This window comes from Vombatus ursinus, unplaced genomic scaffold (assembly GCF_900497805.2).
Source record: "Vombatus ursinus unplaced genomic scaffold, bare-nosed wombat genome assembly UNPS02014804.1, whole genome shotgun sequence".
NCBI lineage: Eukaryota > Metazoa > Chordata > Mammalia > Diprotodontia > Vombatidae > Vombatus > Vombatus ursinus.
In genome coordinates, this window is record NW_020954582.1 from 8,332,087 (window position 1) to 8,351,543 (window position 19,457).

At 41.7% G+C, this 19,457-nt stretch overlaps 1 protein-coding gene across 1 annotated transcript in view; it reads left to right on the forward strand.

Moving 5' to 3' along the window:
- Positions 1-19,457, forward strand: part of ANKRD13C (ankyrin repeat domain 13C) — a 61,208-nt gene that overhangs the window by 32,977 nt on the left and 8,774 nt on the right. The window contains exons 6-10 of the mRNA XM_027874037.1: positions 1,637-1,703; positions 4,106-4,250; positions 14,322-14,453; positions 15,496-15,657; positions 18,685-18,764. Coding sequence (XP_027729838.1) covers positions 1,637-1,703; positions 4,106-4,250; positions 14,322-14,453; positions 15,496-15,657; positions 18,685-18,764 — 586 coding nt within the window. The remainder of the gene's footprint in view (positions 1-1,636; positions 1,704-4,105; positions 4,251-14,321; positions 14,454-15,495; positions 15,658-18,684; positions 18,765-19,457) is intronic.

A 19,457-nucleotide genomic window follows, 5' to 3' on the forward strand; every position in this document is an offset into this window, starting at 1 on the left:
TGAAACTATCACATTGTTGAGTTTCTGTTTGTTGAGAACTGAAGCTTGGCCAATAGGATTCAAATGGCAGATGTTAGAATTTTTTTTGCAACATTGTTTTTCTAGTAATGTCAGTAAATTTAATATGAAGGCGTCGTGGAATTTAATGATAACGTCTCTGAATTTTCCTTTGCTTCACGTAGCACCGAATACACAGGAAAGAGGGGGTGTTAGTAAAAAGTTGGAAGGAAGGAAGGTGGAGCAGCTGTATAGACCTATATAGATAGAAAGGCATACAGTTACTACCTTTCTGGCCCCCTGCTTTTGGAGAAAAGAGGAATTTTATCTACACGGATAAGAGCAACTATTGTTTTTATGTTGGCAGTGTTTAACTTTGAGATGCCTAGAATGACCCAGTCAGTGTTGACCCCAATGGCCAAGCACTACAGGATGTCTAGAAATATGCAAGAAGAGCCCCATTAATAAAAATCTCCACAGAAGAGGACCCAGCATTATTTTTTCCAGCTAAACATTTGGATGATCTATCATTTCTTCCTCACTAGATGTCATGTATTAGGTCTTTATGAAACACCTGTAAAAGGTGCTGTATAGAATACAAAAATTTAATCACAACCTCAAGCATTTACTTTGTTCCCATTTCTCTGTGTAGAATTACATGTAAACAACTCTTTATCTGAATTTAGATAGACCACAATTAAAATCATATTTGCCAGAGCACAACTTTAGCCTATAAAAGGGGTTCTTAATCCTTAAGAGTCTAAGGAAGTCTGGGGATAGAGTTTAGGGGGAGTCTCCGAGTGTTAATGAAGGGAAAAAAAATTGTCTTTATTTTCAACAACCTGTAATTAAAATTTACCATTTCCTTCAATTATGAACAGAGGCAACACCACTCGTGAGAAGGGGTCCAAAGACTTTCCCAGACTGTCACAAATGTTCCGAGGACACAGCAAAGGTTTCACTCCCCAGGCTTACAATATGGGCCTGAATCTTGTGCCTGCATGTAATAGGTGCACCCACAGGACCTGCTGTATTCTCTGATGTGGCGTAGACTGTGACCTCTTTTCAAGCCTGTTCAAAAAGAGTTAGTTAGCTGGAGGAATTGCAAGTATCTCCTGGCTCTTGGACCCTCCACCCAGCAGTACTGACAGGCAGCTCCTGTCCTGGACACGAACAGACATCCAGTACTCTTTGTTGGCTGTAGGAACTCCTTCCTCCTCCTTCTTCTCTTCTACGAAAGCTTCTCTTACCCCCTTTCCTTACACTCCTCCTCACCTCCCTTACAAACCTGACCTTGACCTGAGACTGGCTCATGGTGGTCTCAAGTTGCAGCTCATAGCTCATCTTCTTATAGATAGAAACATCCCATGAGTTACTCAGACATCATATCTACTCTGATTATAGTTTAAATAACTTTCTAAAGTTTATTTAAAGCTTTCTAAAATTGCTTGAGAATGTTGCTTTGTTGGGTCCTGATTCTAACCTTAAAGCAAATTAGCCTTAGAAATTATCTCTTTCAACAGTAATTATAACACTTTCATAGAATTAGTGAAATTTTAGCATTGCTGTTATACTTGCATAAGTGTTTAGTGGGTTTCTCAATGCATTAATTATTTAATCTTTTCTATTACAAATATAGTGCCTTTACTTTCCCGAATTCTGCCTTCTGATGCATGTAAAATATACAAACAAGGTATCAATATCAGGTAAGATGATTTGCTTTTGTCACTGTGGCGTGGAAAACTTTGCCATGTTTCTAAATGCTTTGCTTGACTCAAAGTTTACTTTTATTTTCCTTTCTGGTAAGGATTTAGTTTCAAAACAATTGGATAGGCATTGTAGGTAACTTCTGGGAATATGTTATAGAGTGTAATAGAGGGTTATTTTACTAAAAAAATTTTTAGGTTTTAGCGTTTAGAGTATTATAGTATAGTTTAAATTGAATTGGCAAAGTGATTGTTTTCTTGTCTCAAAAATGCAAAGTAGGATAGCTTTTTATAAATTGAATGAAAGCTTTAAAAAATTACCTCAGTGTTGAATAAGATGGAATCGTTCATTTCATAAAGTTTATAAATTAGAAATATATTGTGGTTTAAGAATCCTTTTGGAAATAATGTTTTTGTTTGTGGATGCCTTTTAAAGGTAATAGATGATTAATTTCTTGTGTATTAGAATGATTTTGTCCCCGATTTGGTTTCTTGTTTAAAAGAAATTACATTCAGTTCCAACTTCTGATAGCTTGAAGAAGGCAATCGTCTTTAAAAAAACAAAACACCTTTGTTGTTTTGAATGACATCGAAGAGAGACCTTCCGTGTTAGGCCACATGGAATGGGGCGCACAGGGTTGAGTGTTGGGGTTGGCATCGAGAAGACTGCACTTGGCACTTTGGGCTCAGACACATGCTAACTGTAGGGCCCTGGGCAAGTCATTTAACTGTCTTCTGCCTCAATTTCCTCATCTACAAAATGGGGATAGCATGTGTCACTTTACCTCATAGGGGTGTTGTGGGGGTCAAAGGAGATATAATTTATGTAAAACTTCCTGCGAACCTTACGGTGCGCTTGGTAAATGCCAGCTATTTGCTGTCATGGAACAATATTCATTCAAGAAACATTGGGCCGTCAGACACAGTTCTTGCTTTACCTAAGTTCCTCAGACCTCTGTGTAAAGTGATTTTTACATAAGGCAGATTTCCCCCTACCCACGCACTTCACTTAGCTTACATAGTAGAGGCACACATAAAACAGTATCTTAATGCAAGTCATAAAATGTACACACATTAAGTACTGGGCCTTGGGAATAAACAGAATCCTGAAGCCCCTGGCTTTTGTCACCGGGGGTTGGCTGGGCAGCTTTTTTGAGTGACGCTGGGAGAGGTGTTTGGACGTTCCCTCTCCTTCCTCCCTCTTATAGCTGGCCACAACAAGCAATGTTATCCTCAACTAGTCTTTGAACTTTGGAAAATTTTGAAATATTTGGATTCATTTTTTCAACCCAAAAAACCATTCACTCAGATGATGAAATGCTTCCCTCAGCTGTTTCTCTTTGTAAATCATTTTGGTTTGACTTCAGGCTCCAGAACTTCCTGCTCTTCTGTAGTCTTTGCTCCTTGCAGCTCAGTCAGCACCTCCAAGTCATTCTCATTCACCTCTATTTCCAATTCTTGTGCTAATTTCACAGTCTTGTTATCACTTCTTCCGACATTTCATCTTTGCCAGATGCATGAAAGATGGGAGTGAACTGTGGGCATATTTTTTTTTTCTAAGCTCTCTTCATCCATGTTTCTCTTACATCTTCCTATACCTTTCAGAATTCTTTATGTAAAGTTGCATTTGCATAATGTGAATCTATGTAAAGCAAGAACTGTTTTCAAAGCACTGGACTCAAAGTGCTGAGATTCAAAGTTTCAAAAAGGCCCCATTCTTGTTCTCCAGGGGCTTCCATTCCATTGGGGTAGGGAATGGGGAGAATATGGACCTTATCATTGTGATAAGGCATGATGAGAGATAGGGGCTTTGGGAAGAATTTGAGTTGGTTTTTAGGTTTTTAATAACATTTAAAGGGAAATCTTTACAATTTAATTGTTGATAAAATGACTCCATGACAGAATTTAAAAATCTATTTTGGTGTCAAATAGAAGCAAACTATATTTTGAACTAGGAAGAAATCCCATGACTAGGAAAGGCCCAAAAAGGGAAATTATAAATTAACTATAACCCAGTTTACATTCTGTTTGTCAGTGGTGATGAAATAAATAAGTAGGACAAATTTCCTGAGGACCAGAATCTGAATCTTACCCATCTTTACGTCCCCTGAAGCATTAGCACAGTGCTTTACACGTACCAACCTTTCAGTAAATGTTGAATGAATGAACACCATTGATAGTAACATAATAATGTCACAAACAATAAATCTTTAAGGACTTAAAGGAGTCGTTTGTGTGATGTGGAAGGCTGAAGTCAGGTTGTGTTCTTTAAAACATCATGAGTTTGTCTTAGGAATTTGATTATGAAGTATGGTAATTTTAGATTTCAGTACAGCTGTTTTATTAGGAGTTATGTGCGTCGAGTTCTTCCAGCGTTTGTTTAATCGACCTCTTCTCCACAGGCTTGACACAACTCTCATAGACTTTACTGACATGAAGTGCCAACGAGGAGACTTGAGCTTCATTTTCAGTGGTGACGCAGCGCCCTCTGAGTCGTTTGTAGTGTTAGATAACGAGCAGAGAGTTTACCAGCGAATCCATCATGAGGTGAGAGCTGCTACTGGGGGTGTCTCGGGGGCCGGAGGCGGAGGATGTTGGGGGTTTTGTCACTGTGGAGTTACTCCAGTGTCTAAGAACAGAGTACAACAGACTGCGTAGTTTGCTTCTCTGTACTTCTCTGGCTGCTGGCCTTCCTCCTTTGTTGAATCCGTACTCTCCAAGGTCACCTGTTCTTTTCCTGGTCCAACTCAGTATTCTTTTCTTAATTTGCGTCTTTAGGAAACTTTAAGGTTTTTTTCCCCTAGTAAACACTGTTGACTATTTATTCCTCAAAGGTCACTGTTCTCTTGGCTTCCGTAATGTGATCTTTTTGGTTCTGCCAGCTTTTTGAACACTTGCTCTGCGTTTGCTGATTGTTCTGCTTGTGCTTAAACTTTTTACTTAAGACTTTAATTCATTCTCACGAGTGTCTTCCGCCCCCTGAAATTTAGCATGCCCCCATCCTGCTTTCCACAATTTTGAGGGTGGAGTATGCTTATACATGTCTGTGGGATTATGCCCTCTGTTAGGAAGAGAGGTGGCCTAGAGTAGTTGGTAAAGAACCGATTCTACCAGTCAGGTTGGCCGAGGTTTGACTACTACTTCTGACGTACACCAGATGTGTGATCCTGGGCAAGTCTTTGATCATTAGAGAGTGGTGAGTCTGCATTGACAGGTGACAGTTCCTCTCTTGAAGTCTGCTGAATCAATAGAATCACAGGTCCCAGTGAAAAATCTGTGAGGAATGGTAGTGTGGCATAGTGGATAGAGTCAAATACTAGACTTGAAATCTGAAAGACCTGGGTTAATTTCCTCCTTTTGACCCTAACTGGGTGACCGAGGTCTCGTCATTTAAACTCTCTAGACTTTAGTTTCCTCATCTGTCAAATGGTTATAGTAAAAGCTATAGCACCTACTTCTCGGAGTTGTTTCATAGCTCCAGTGATACAATGTTTGTCAAACACTTGTCATTTAGTTAGCATTTATAAAGTGCCTACTGTGTGCCTGACACTGTACTAAGTACTGGGGATTCAGTGAAAAGCAGAAGACTATTCTCAAGGAGCTCAGTCTTACTCGGGAGAGAATGTGCCAGCAACTTTGTACAAGCCGGTTATATACAGGAAGAATTGGAGATCAAATAGGGAAGAACTTCATTTTAAGGGGGAATGGAAAGAGTTTCTTGCCTGTGGTAGGACTGGAAGGAAACCAGGAGGGAGAGAGAACGTAAGAGTATCTTGATTAAGGAATAGCCAGGAGGCCGGCATCACCAGATCACACGTGTAAGGAATAAGAAGACTAGAAAGGCAGGAAGGGGCCAGATTTTAAATTGGATCCCGGACATAATAGGGAGCCACTGGAGTTGATTTAAGAGTGAGAGAGAGAGAGAGAGAGAGAGAGAGAGAGAGTGTGTGTGTGTGTGTGTGTGTGTGTGTGTGTGTGTGTGTGTGAGAGATGATAAGACTTGTACTTTGGAAAGATCATTTTGGCTGCCAAGTCTCTTGCATTTATTGGCTTTTCATTTAAGATTAAGATTTCTTTGGAAAAATAGATGATGTTGTTACTTAGGGAGTATTTTACCCATTTGAAGTGATGGAGACCCAATCCGTGAAACAGAAACAATAAGAGAATGGTCATGTGCTAGATTGTGTGGCAACAGGACGTCATGGTAATCTGGAGAATTCTGTTAGAAGCGAGTGTGTGCTGAAGTAGGTGCAGAAGAAGACACTCTGGAGACTGGCCTTGAAGGAAGGATTCGAATTGAGAGAGAGGGACGAGTGGAAGTTTTTGGTGTTTTTGGAAGGAGGGGTGGAGGATGAAGAACAAAAGTGAATAGAATAGAAGCATAATTATAAAACAGAAAGAAAAGCCTGACTAGAGCAGCCATTTCATTCTTGGGGAGAATTGGACACAAGGTTGCATAAGTGTAGAATCTGAAGGGCAGCCACTGAACACAGTGCCTGGCACAAAGTAGGAGCTTAATAAAGTCTTGTAAATTGACTCACTGATTGAATGAATTGGGTAAGATTATAGAAAGTCTTGAAAGCCAAACAGAAGAATTTGGACTTTGTGCCTGGGCTAGTAGGAAGGTGTTCAAGAGAGTAACATGAATCTTGTCATGAGTTGAAAGACCTCAGAAAACATCGAGTGCAGCTTACGTATGACATTTTTGAGATGGTAATTCATTGTAGGAAATGGTGAAAGGAGTCTAATGAAGCGAGGTAGGACCATAGGCACTAAGATTGGCCGAGAAGGGTGAAGGCCCTGGCCTGGCTGTGAGTGGATAGAGATTATAACATCTGAATCAGCTTTTCCAGAGTCATTGGCACTAGGCCATTTGGGAGAAGTAGAAGAAAACAAAAGCACAGCCAATAGAAGTAAAATGTGGCTCCCCTTTTACATCTCAGCAAACTGAGGCCCAGAGAGGTCAGCGGGCTTGTTTAAGGGCCGCTAGAAGCAAATTTGAGAACTGAACTTTGTCAGAGTCTCAGCTGGAGAGCACCAGCACCATGGAGCCATGAGGTAAGAGACCTTCCTACCCGGTAATCAACAGCTGCTCTGGCAGTCTCTGTTTGAAGACTTCAGAGACGGGAGACTGGCCTCCTCATGTGGTCGCCCACTCTTCTTTGGGAAGTTTTTCTTAGATCAAGCTTCAGTTTCTCTTTGTGTCTTTTGCCCCATTAGTCCCAATAGTCTGGGTTTGACCAAATGGTATAAATTCTATAATTCTTCAATGGGACTGCTCTTCCCATGTTTGAAGACAAGGTTATTACCCGTAACTCTACTCTTTTATATGCAAAATATATCTGGTTTCTTTTACTGATTCCTAGATTATAGCAACTAGAGACCCCTAAGTCATCCTAGGTGCCCTTTTTTGGAACCTCTCTAGGTTATCAGTGTCTTTCATAAAATGCGAAATCAAATCTGAACATAAATCTGCAGATGAGGTCTGACCTGGGCTGAGGACAATGGGACTGTCACCTCCTGTAGCCGTGACATTGTGTGCTTCATTTCCCATCTGGCTGCCTAGCTGTGGAACATGTCTGAGTTCTTCCCCACAGCCCAGGAAGCTTGTCACTGGGATAGTATCAGCATCCTACAAGATCCAAATAAGCCTTTCTGGAGGATAGAGCCATGAACTCTTCAGCCTTCATTCAAGGAGAGAGCTCAGCTCAGACATTTCTAACTTCTCACTTAGCTACCCTCCTTGAGAACTTTTCCATTATGTCCCCGAGCCAGAGGTCTTCCTTAGCTCCCTTTTATAAAATGGCTTCTCTCATTAGGTTGTAGGCCCCTTGAGGACATGGACCGTCTGGTTTTGTATTTGTATCGCCAGCGCTTTGCTTGGTGTCTGACACATGGTGCTGTGTGAATGCACACTGCTGTTGTTGTGATTAATTATTCTAGCGCTTGACCCTGTAGTCAAGGAAGACCTATTCTGGCAAATCACTAACCTCTAAGCCTTTGTTTGCTCACCTTTCAAATGGGGATAACAGTACTTAACTCACTTGGGCCTTGTTGGTGTCAAATAATATAATTTGCAAAGCTATGAAATTAGCCGCTATTATTGGTTACCATACCACGTTGTTGAATAATAATGCACTTGCCTCCCACTAAATCCCCTAGACCCTTTTGTAGGCAGGACACTACCAGCTGATGACTTTCTTGTTCAGCACTTTTGAAGGTGACTTCATTTGAGACCCGCTTCCATGTGGGCATGGAATCATTAATGACTAGTTTTTGGGTCCAGTCATTCAACTGATTGAATTTAGAGTATTGCCCTCATTTCAGCAGCAGGGGAGACTTTGTCCAGTGTTTTCCTGAATTTTCAGTAAACTGTCTAAAGCATCCCCTGGATTGTAGTACCATCACACAATCCTATAAAAAAGCAAAAAATATTAACTTGGCAGGATTTGTTGACAAAATTATGCTGGGTTTTTGTGATGATTTGTCTTTTTCTAATAATTTCATTATTAGTTATAAAACAGAGAATATATAGAACATCATAATATTCATTGACCATTTCTTAAGAGGATGCTCTAGAATTTCTGTCTGTGAGTCTGGTCAGACTTCATGGCCTCTAGTTTAAACACTCCATTCTCCTCCCACTTGAAAAATGGACTGTGAGCCCATCTCCCAGACCCTAGTGCCTCTTCTGCTGCTGGTGGTCCTTGCAGACCAGAGGCCCCATGGTCACCTTCACCAGCTCTTTCACTTGAGTCCTTGGTGTTTCATTTCTCCAGGGGTTGGGATTTCTTCAAGGGGCAGGTGGATACTCTTTTGTTATTTTTCTACAAATCATCTTTTTATGTCCTTTGTTGTCCGAAGATTATTCTCCTTGGCAGAAAATTAAAGCAAAGTGAGGGACGTATATTCTGGTTTCTCTCCCCATGTATGATGTTGGTTTCATCCACTGCAAGTAGCATTTTATCTCCTTTTGTTTTATCCTTTCCCTGTCCCTTGTATCTGTGACGTGTGTGTGTGTGTGTGTGTGTGTGTGTGTGTGTGTGTGAGAGAGAGAGAGAGAGAGAGAACATGGATGTATGTGTCTACGTGTACTCTTCTTTCCTCCTCCCCCTGCCCCCCTGTCTCCCCCCAGTGTCTGGTGTCTCTCTATCTGTGTGGATCTGCCAGAAATTATCATATGAAATGGTCACTTTCCCCTGAGGTTGCCTTCATCTCCACCCCTAGCAACCAGGCCTTCCTTCTCAGGGAGAATCACATTCAAAGATGGAGTTCTCTGCCTTGGTCCTTCCATTTTGGGGGAGGATGACGTTATGCTCAAGGCTAGTCAAGCCATTATTTGCTGCTCCGCTTTTGCGAGAGAGAGCTCCAGCAGGTTTCTTTGTGGTTTCTCTTCTGGCATGGCTGTAACCTCCCACCATGCCATCCTGGTTTGGTGAGCTCCTCATCCTTTCCCATTTCTGGTAATGCAACAGTTTTCCTTCTATTTTTATTCCCACTGGTCTTTACTCAGACCTCTTTATTTTTCTTTCTGGATTTCCTCACATGAAAAGATATCCGTCTTACTGACATTCTGCAGTAGAGAATGGAAGGAAACCCATAATGCAGAAAGATGAGTTAAGAGAAGGTTTGTGACCACGATCTCCATTGGGTGATGACAGTGGAAGCAGGTAGAAAAACAGAATCCAAGACCTTTAGAGGAAGAAAGACCTAGGCTTAAGTTAAATTTAACAATTTGAACAAAGACTTGTTCAATGGTCTTTATTTTGAAACTTCAACTGGGAGTTTTTGTAACACTGAACTACTTGAAAGTTAAACTTTTATAATTGTGTTGTAATTATGATCATTGAGTATCAACGTTTTAGAATTTTCTCATGCAAAAAAATGTTTACTGCAAGCTTCTCTGATAAAGGCCTCATTTCTCAAATATCTAAAGAACTGAATCGAATTTATAAAAATATGAGTCATTCTCCAGTTGATAAACGGTCAAAGGATATAAACAAGATGAAGAAATTCTAGTTAGGTGAAAAAATGCTCTAAATCAATCAGAAACACAAATTAAAACAACTCTGATGTACCATCTCACACTTTCAGATTGGCTAATAGAACAGAAAAGAAAAATGACAAATGTGGGAGGAGATGTGGGAAAATTGTGACCCTAATGCACCATGGAGTTGTGAGCTGATTCAGCCATTCTGGAGAACAATTTAGAACTGTGCCGAAAGGGCTCTAAAACTGTCCAATACTCTTTGACCCCACAATAGCACTACTAGGTCTGTATATCAAAGAGATTAAAAAAATGGACAATGACCTTTTGTTGTTCAGTCGTTTTTCAGTTGTTTCTGACTTTTTAAAAAATTATTAATAAATTTATTCATTTTTAGTTTTCAACATTTACTTCCACAAGATTTTGAGTTCCAAATTTTCTCCCCATCTTGCCCCCCTCCCCTCCAGATGGCATGCATTTTGAATACCCCTTCCCTTAGTCTGCCTTCCCTTCTATCTCCCCCACTTCTCTTATTCCTTTCCTCTTCTATTTTCCTGTAGGGCAGGATAGATTTCTGTACCCCATTTCCTGTATTTATTTCCCAGTTGCATGTGAAAACATTTTTTTTTAAACATGTGTTTTTAAAACTTCGGGTCCCAAATTTTCTCCCTTCCTCCCTCCCACCCACCCTCATTGATAAGGCAGGCAACTAAATATAGGTTATATATGTGCAGTTAGGCAGAATGCTTCCGTAGTAGACATGCTGTGAAAAACTAACTCTATTTCCCTTAATCCTATCCTGCCCCCCCCATTTATTCTATTCTTTCTTTTGACCCTGTCCCTCCTCAGAAGTATTTGTTTCTGATTACCCCCTTTCCCAATCTGCCCTCCTCTCTATCATCCCCCTCCTCTCTTGTCCCCCCCCCCCCAGCCACTATTTTCCTGTAGGGTCAGACAGATTTCCATACCCAATTGAGTGTGTATGTTATTCCCTCCTTAAGTCAAATCCAATGAGAATAAGATTCACTCATTCCCTCTCACCTTCCCCTGTTTTCCCTCCACTATAAGAGCCTTTTCTTTTCTGTTTTTTGTGAGATGATTTACCCCGTTCTGCCTCTCCCTTTCTCCTTCTCCTAGCATAATCCTCTCTTACCCCTTAATTTTATTCTCCAGATATGACCCCTTCATCTTCAACTCACCCTGTGCCCTCTATCTATCTATCTATCTATCTATCTATCTATCTATCTATCTATCTATACATACATATAATTTTTTCCCTCCAGCTACCCCAATACTAGCAAAGGTCTCATGAATTAGAAATAACATCTTTCTCTGCAGGAATGTAAACAGTTCAACCTTAATAAATCTCTTAATGATTTTCTCTTTCTTGTTTACCTCATGTTCCACTTGAGTCTTGTATTTGAAAGTCAGATTTTCTATTTAGTTCTGATCTTTTCATCAGGAATGCTTCAAAGTCCTCTATTTCACTGAATGACCATTTTTTCCCTGGAAGGATTATACTCACTTTTGCTGGGTAGGTGATTCTTGGTTGCAGTCCCATCTCCTTTGCTCTCTGGAATATTATATTCCATGCCATGCGGTCCCTTAATGTAGAAGCAGCTAAATCTTGTGTTATCCTGATTGTGTTTCCACAGTACTTCAATTGTTTCTTTCTGGCTGCTTGCAATATTTTCTCCTTGACCTGGGAACTCTGGAATTTGGCTACAATATTCCTAGGAGTTTTCCTTTGGGGATCTCTTTCAAGAGGAAATCGGTGGATTCTTTCAATTTCTATTTTGCCCTCTGGTTCTAAAATATCAGGACAGTTTTCCTTGATAATTTCTTGAAATATGGTATCTAGGATCTTTTTTTGATCATGGCTTTCAGATAGTCCGATAATTTTTAAATTCTGTCCTTGATCTATTTTCCAGGTCAGTTGTTTTTCCAGTGAGATATTTCACATTGTTTCCTAATTTTTCATTCTTTTGGATTTGTTTTACAGTGTCTTGATTTCTCATAAAGTCACTAGCTTCCAATTGCTCTATTCAAATTTTTAAGGAAGTATTTTCTTCAGTAAGCTTTTGGACTTCCTTTTCCATTTGGCCAATTTTGCTTTTCGGGGCATTCTTCTCCTCATTGGCTTTTTGGACCTGTTTTGTCATTTGGGTTAGGCTATTTTCTTTTTTCAAGTGGTTTTTTTTTTTTTTTAATTTTTAGGCAATTGGTGTGTTATGCCCAGGGTCACACAGTTATTAAGTGTCAAGTGTTTGGTCTGAGGCCGGATTTGAACTCAGGTCCTCCTGACTTCAGGGCCGGTGCTCTATCCACTGTGCCACCTAGCTGCCCCTGGGTTAGACTATTTTTTAAGGTGTTATTTTCTTCAGTATTTTTTTGGGTCTCCTTTAGCAAGCTGTTGACTTGTTTTTCATGATTTTCTTGCATCACTCTCAGTTTTTCCTCTACTTCTCTTACTTGCTTCTCAAAATCCCCTTTGAGCTCTTCCAAGGCCTGGGACTGATTCATATTTTTCTTGGAGGCTTTGGATGTAGGAGCTTTGACTTTGTTGTCTTCTTCTGGTTGTATGTTTTGATCTTCTTTTTCACCAAAGTAAGATAATATAGTCTGACTCTTTTTGCACTGCTTGCTCATGATCCCGGCCAATTACTTGAGTTTTAAACTCTTTGTTAATGTAAGAGTCAGTTTCCAATGTGGGGAGTGTACTGTCCCAAGCTTCAGAAGTTTGTACAGCTGTTTCCAGAGATACTTTTAGGGACATGAAAATTTTCAGTTCTTCCAAGGTGCTGTGATTAGGGGGGAGATGTTTTCTCTCCACCACCACAACAAGCTCCACCATGCCAGGACTCCTCCTCGCCCCAGGACTGCCCCTCAGAACTACGACCCAGATCCAAGCGCCAGTAAAGCAAGAGATTCCTGCCTCAGCACTGGCAAGAGGACCCTGCAATCCCCCTCTGATCAGCCACTCGATTCGCCCTCAGTCTGTGGGCCAGAAGCTCAGGAAAAAGCCGCCGCCCCGGGCCACACTCGAGACCTAGCTCCTCTCTCACTGTAGTCACAGACTTTTCCTACTGACCTTCTAAGTTGTCTTTGGTGTTCATGGGTTGAGAAGTCTGGAAACCGCCACAGCTGCCCGCGATTCAGTCCTCCGAGGCCTGCTCCAGGGTCGCTGCGGCCTGCGCTCCCACGCCGAACTGCGCTCCTCTCCCTGCCCAGTGCGATATACCTTTCTGATCAACCATCCAGGTTGTCTTGGGCTGGAAATTTGTTTCACTCTGTGTTTTTGTGGGTTCTGCTGCTTTAGAATTTGTTTAGAGCCATTTTTTTTTACAAGTATTTGGAGGGGTTTGGGGGAGAGCTCAAGCAAATCACTGCTTTCACTCCACCATCTTGGCTCTGCCCCCTCTGTTTCTGACTCTTCATGACCGCATTTGGGGTTTTCTTGGCAAAGATACTAGAGTGGTGTGCTGTTTCCTTTTCTAGCTCATTTTACAGATGTGGAAACTGATACAAACAGGGTTAAGTAATTTGCCCAGGGTCACACTGCTGTTAAGTGTCTGAGGCCAGAATTGGAACTCACAAACGTGAATGAATCTTCTTGACTCCAAGTCTGGCATTCTGTCCAGTGCACTACCTAGCTGCTCCCAGAAGACCTATATGGGGGCTTCTAGATGGCACAGTGGATAGAGCACCGGCCCTGAAGTCAGGAGGACCTGAGTTCAAATGTGACCTCAGACCAAACACTTGACACTTACTAGCTATGTGACCCTGGGCAAGTCACTTGACCCCAATTGCCTAAAACAAACAAAAAAAGAAAAAGAAAAAAAAGACCTATATGTACAAACATATTTATAGCAGCTCTTTTTGTGGTGGTTAAGAATTGGAAATCCAACGGATGCCCATCAATTGGGGAATGGCCAGACAAGCTGTGCTATGTGATTGTGATGGAATGTAATTGTGCTATAAGAAATGATGAGCAGGATATTTTCAGAAAAACCTGTGAAAATTTAGCTGAACTGATGCGGACTGAGGTGAATAGAACCAGAATATTGTACACAGTAACAATAGTATTGTACCATGAAGAAGTGTTAATGACTTAGATTTTCTCAGCAGTACCAGATCCAAAACAGTTCCAAAGTTCTTTTGATGAGAAATGCTGTCCCTCTCTAGAGAAAGAACTGATATAGTCTTGAAGGTAGATCAAAGCATTCTCTTTTTAACTTTATTTTGCGTGCGTGCGTGTGTGTGTTGGCAGTGGGGTCTGTGCTTTCTTTTACAATATGAGTAATTTGGAAATATGTTTAGCATGACTGCACGTCTATATCTAATTAATTGTTGTCTTAGAGAATGAGGCAGTGTAGGAGGGAGGAACGGAAAAAATTTGGAACTCAAAATTAAGAAAAGTTTGAAAAATGGTTTTACATGTAATTAAAAAACTAAAATATTTTTTAAAAGGAATTTTCCCCATGGAATCTGCTTTCTTCTCTTCCCTTTCATTTCCTGGGAAAACAAACAGAAAACTTTAAAAATATTTGATAGTGATAATATGTAATGATTTCTAAGTACCTACATATCATAAAATCTAATTTACAAGACTTTTTTTCTTTTTCTTTAAGGAATCAGAGATGGAAACAGAGGAAGAAGTTGACATTTTAATGAGCAGTGATATTTATTCTGCAACTTTATCAACCAAATCCATCACTTTCACACGTGCCCAAACAGGATGGCTTTTCCGGGAAGACAAAACAGTATGTGTGAATCAAACATTTTGCATCTGTAATAAAACCATTTATCTCTCGTTCTACCTAAGCCTTTATCAGTCACGAAGTTGAAAGCAGCTGACAGAACCAGTTTTAAGAAATTTATCCTCTTTGCTCTGTTATCCTGCTACCGGGACAGAGTCATAGGCAGTTATGTGGAGGCTGCATGGCTGAGGATGTGTGTTCTGTGATAGAACTGATGAGGGCATGGTTGTCCCGAACTGATTGCTGTTTTGCAAAGTTTGATCCTTCCAGCTGCTTCTGGAAACCACAAGGACGGAACTTTTGATTCTGTTTTGGGTGGCATGATTGGAAGTTAAGAAGATAAGTCTTGTTGCTTGTCTTCCCCCCTCGAAATGCCAAAAAACACTTGCTTCCCTAGTTAATTATTCAGTGGCATTTTTATGTCCTGGATTCTCCTGCTGCTCACTAACTTGGTGTCTGTGGTTTGGAGAGATGGGGCGGGGGGGGGAGATTCAGCAACTGATTGTATATGGGGGAGAGAGACCGCCAGGATGACTGAGTGAGCGGAAGGATGGCAGTCTTTCAGAAGGATAAGGAGCTTTGGAGGGGGTCTCACATTCATTGTTGACATCTTGAATTTGAGATGTCTCCCAGCTCTCCAGGTCTGGAACAGCCACCAGGCAGCTGAACTCAGACCAGGTGGGAGGGCTGGAAGGCTGCTGATGACCATGCAGATGACGAACCAGCAAGAGACTGACGAGGAGTCAGACACTGTCCCGTGTTATTTTTATTTCTTTTTAGCTGGTTGTTACTTTTAAAACAGTGTTGTTAATTTCCTGTCAAATTGAAGAGCACCTCAAGAGGCTGTGACTCATCTAGACCTCTTAGTGTTTATTTTTAAATCTCATCTAAAATTTGAAGTTGATCAATTCTAATATATTTTATTTATTAGGATCCAAAGGATGAAGCTTTCAATTTCACATAATTTTCAGTGAATGATGTAATTGTTGAAGATTCCTTTTATTGTAGATATTCTTAACTTTTTAAAAATGTGATTTTATTTTAGGAAAGGGTGGGAAACTTTTTGGCCTACTTTTACCTGGTGAATGGGCTTGTTTTAGAATCCAGAAAGAGGAGAGAACACCTCAGTGAAGAGGACATTCTTCGGAATAAGGCCATCGTGGAGAGCTTAAGTAAAGGCGGAAACTTAATGGAGCAGAATTTCGAGGTATAGTGAGCAAGGCGGACTTTGTCCTGTCATGCTGTCAGGCGAGAGAGCATAATCTTTTGAGAACAGTGAAATTTTAAATTTTCTTTGCTTTTCACGTATTACATGTTTTCTTTCTAACTTTAACCTTTTTATGTAGTTGACATTTAAAAGGGGGGAAATAGGCCCCATAAATCAAGAATTTAGTCTTGACACTTCCTTTTGAGTTCTTTTGCTATTGATCAATTTTTTACTTAAAAAATTGCCTTGCCATTTAGTGCAAACATAATGTGCAGTGTTGTTAAATTCTTGCCTTCTTGCCTGTCACACTCTCATGAAATCCTCTTTCTAGTTGTGCCGCCACAGAGCTCTGTCCATCCCTGATTCTTCATGCTCTTATTCACCCAGCAGTTATTTTGTTCAGTGCCTGTACTGTGGTGTATGGGGTGTTCAGGAGGACGAGCACCTCTGGTGTGAGGGCTGCCTGTATTTCCAGCCTGAGCCAGAGAGGAAGAGCCAGTCTCTTTCAGAACTAACTAAGGAAACAACAGTGCAGAGCTTCACGCTTCAGTGGGATCTTTGTTTCCTCTTGCTTTCCTGGTGATGGTGGTTTCCACTCCTTGGCATTTGGCTTGGCTGTGGACACACGAAGCTGGGTGCACTCAGTTTTCTGGAGGTCTCTGTAGCAGTGAGGCGTGTTTGGGCAGCTCCTGGGAACAGATTCACTTACCTTTTGGAATGGTGAGTGAGGCCCTCTGCTTTCTGAGATGATCAAGATCACAGTCATGGTCATTCCTAGTATTTTAAACAGGTGTCACTTTTGCCTCGTGGCAAGTAAGTGAGTCGTTTGCTAGCTGCCACGTTTTGGGGGCTTTTGGGATCTTCTTGAGGAGTCATTGGGTTTACCTTGATTAATCAGTATGGGGGTCCTTTCTGTTGACCACTTCCCATGTTATCATTCTCACTTACTTAGTTGTAATTATGCTATGTCTTTTTCTCTATTGTTCTTTTCATTATCTTTACCCTGAATGGTTGGTTGTCTGTACACAGAAGGTTGATTAGAGGATAACTTTTACTTGAGTAGTAGTATTTTCCTGTCTCTTCCAATAAAATCGTTTTCTTGTTTGTAATGTTATTTAGCGCATCCTAGTTTTCTTCTCAGGGTGTTCAAGGTGTGAAGGCATCAAGAGTTTTGTGGGGTCTGTGCTTGCGTCGCTGTGCTGGAGCCGTGCTTTTACATACATTTCCCACCTTTGTGCTAAGGCATTGTGTATTAGAAAGTATGTTGACTTAGTTTGCAGGGTTATACTGAATTCTTTGTAGTACTTCTGTATATCTTTCTTCTGCACTGGTGTTCGTGCTTAAGCTGCAGTTATGTTTTGCAAACACAGCTGTTGCCCACAGATGTACGTCACAACGGACCACGTCCAATTTTGCTTTGCTTCTCCCGGGAGTGCCTACTTTGATGTAGTCCCACCTTCCTTCTTTCTTTTATAAAGGGAAGGTTAGTGTTATTATCACAGAAATGGACAAGTTGACAGGTGGGAGATACTTCATTAGCCACATGGGCCAGCCCCTACCTGAAGGGTAGACCAGTCAGATAGGCCTGTTGTGGTCATTTCCTCGGCACAGAAGGCCTTTGAGGAGCAGGAACCCAAGACTTCTTAATTAGCCCTTTCCGCTTTGAGACAGCTTTAATTGTGAGGCATCAGCCTTAGACTTGCCCTTCCGTACCATCTCACACCTGTTGCTTCTTGTTTTCCTAGGGTAGCCCTAAATTCTACCAGTTTTCCCTACTCTTGGCATGTGACTTTACCTAACCTATTTGTCACTTACATGACCTGCCCCTCCCCCTTCCAGACTTCTTATCTCAACCTTCCTTCTGACTGACACACACACAACCCATACACACACACACACACACACACACCCACACCCACACCCCCACACCCCCACCCCATCCCTCCTCCTCTCTCTCCCTTCTCTTAGCTCCTCCTGGCTTTCCTGGTTTCTGTGAAGTCTCACCTAAAATCCCACCTGCTACAGGAAGCCTGGTGTTCAGGGCCTTCCCTCTGGTGATTATTTTCTGTTGCTCACCTGGTATACACTTGTTTGCATGTTGTCTCCCTGGGCAGACTGTGAGCTCTTTGAGGGCAGGGGGTGTCTTTGGCTTCTTTTTGTATCCTCAGTGCTTAGCACAGTGCTCGGCACACAGCAGGCACTTAGCAAATGCTTGTTGAGTGATTTGGAGGCATGAGGCCATCCTGTATAGGGCTCCTTTTAGTCCCTGGTAATTGTGCTTCACAGATAACTTCCTCTGAGCCTTATTCATGGTTTAGCATTTCCAAACTCTCCAAAGGTTCTTTCCTTTGTATTTTGGCATGTGCAGTTTTCTCCTCTCATGAGGATGTTTAACTTTGGTCACACACAGGGCTCACACTCACTGTCCCCATATCTACACATTGCCCTTTACAGTCCAGATTTTTTGCTCTTTCCCTAAGAAGTCAAACTCAGTGACCTTTCTTCAGTCTTCATTTCCTTAGTAGAGATTCCCTTCCTTTGGTGTCCAGGATAAAAACATGAGCCTCGTTCTAGTTCTAGTACTCTGTTCTTCCTCTGGCTTCTGGTTTTTTATGGAGAAGTTATTCCTTTGTCTGTCTTTCTGTATGTCTCTGCCTTCCCTTCTCCAGCCTAGATCTCAGTCCCACAGTGATAGCTCTGGACAGCACAGAGTTCTGTCCCTTCGTCCGTCTCTGGGTACTCCTGCCCGTGGCTGCCCTCCTCTTCCCCCAGGAGGGATGGCCTTGCTGATGTGTATTACTGGTAGGACTTCTAAGAAAACATTTTAGTGTCAAAAATACCTGAAACCGCCCTGTGTCCTCTCCTCCCCCAGTGTCAGTGAACCCCGGGCTGGATGGCCGAAGATCTGTTTGTCTAGGCTTGCAGGCCTGTCAGAGAAAGCAGAGAGACAAGCCAAGGCTCCCCTGTGTGTTCTCTTTTCTGACTTTTATGGCAGCTTCTCACCTGCACCCCCATTTTCCATTGCAGCCTGTCCGAAGACAGTCTCTGACTCCACCCCCACCTAACACAATTACCTGGGAAGAGTACATATCTGCCGAGAATGGAAAGTAAGTGTTCTACTGAACTTCACTTGGAGGTGGGCGGCTTTGGAATCGAGGATAACCAAGTGAAGCAACTTTTCAGATTTGTCTTTCTTTCTCTCTCTCTCTCTCTCTCTCTTTTTCTCTCTCTCTCTCTCTCTCTCTCTCTCTTTCTTTCTTTCTTTCTTTCTTTCTTTCTTTCTTTCTTTCTTTCTGTCTTTCTGTCTTTCTGTCTTTCTGTCTTTCTTTCTTTCTTTCTTTCTGCTAGGCAGTGGGGTTAAGTGACTTGCCCAGGGTCACACAGCTGGTGTCAAGTATCTGGTCTGAGGCTGGATTTGAACTCAGGTCCTCCTGAATCCAGGGCTGGTGCTCTATCCATCGCGCCATCTAGCTGCCCCCAGATTTGTTTTTCTAAAAGTCAGGAACCTCATCTGTCCCCCAGATTTTTGATTTACAGTTGGATTTCTTTCCTCACAATCAGTGCAGGGCATGGCACTGTTGAGTGGAGTGAATAAGGAGTTGGCCTTGGGGTTCCAGGCCTCAGGAGAGCGGTGGCGAGCCAAGAGCAGGTCCTGCAGACTTTATGGGGGTTTGGCTGGCTTTGTGACCCTTGGGGAGTCACTCATTTCCCTGGCTCTCAGTTTCCTGTCTGTATGAAGAATGGGTTCATGTGCACATCAGAATGGTTGGTGCTGTTTACTCGGCACACATTTATTAACT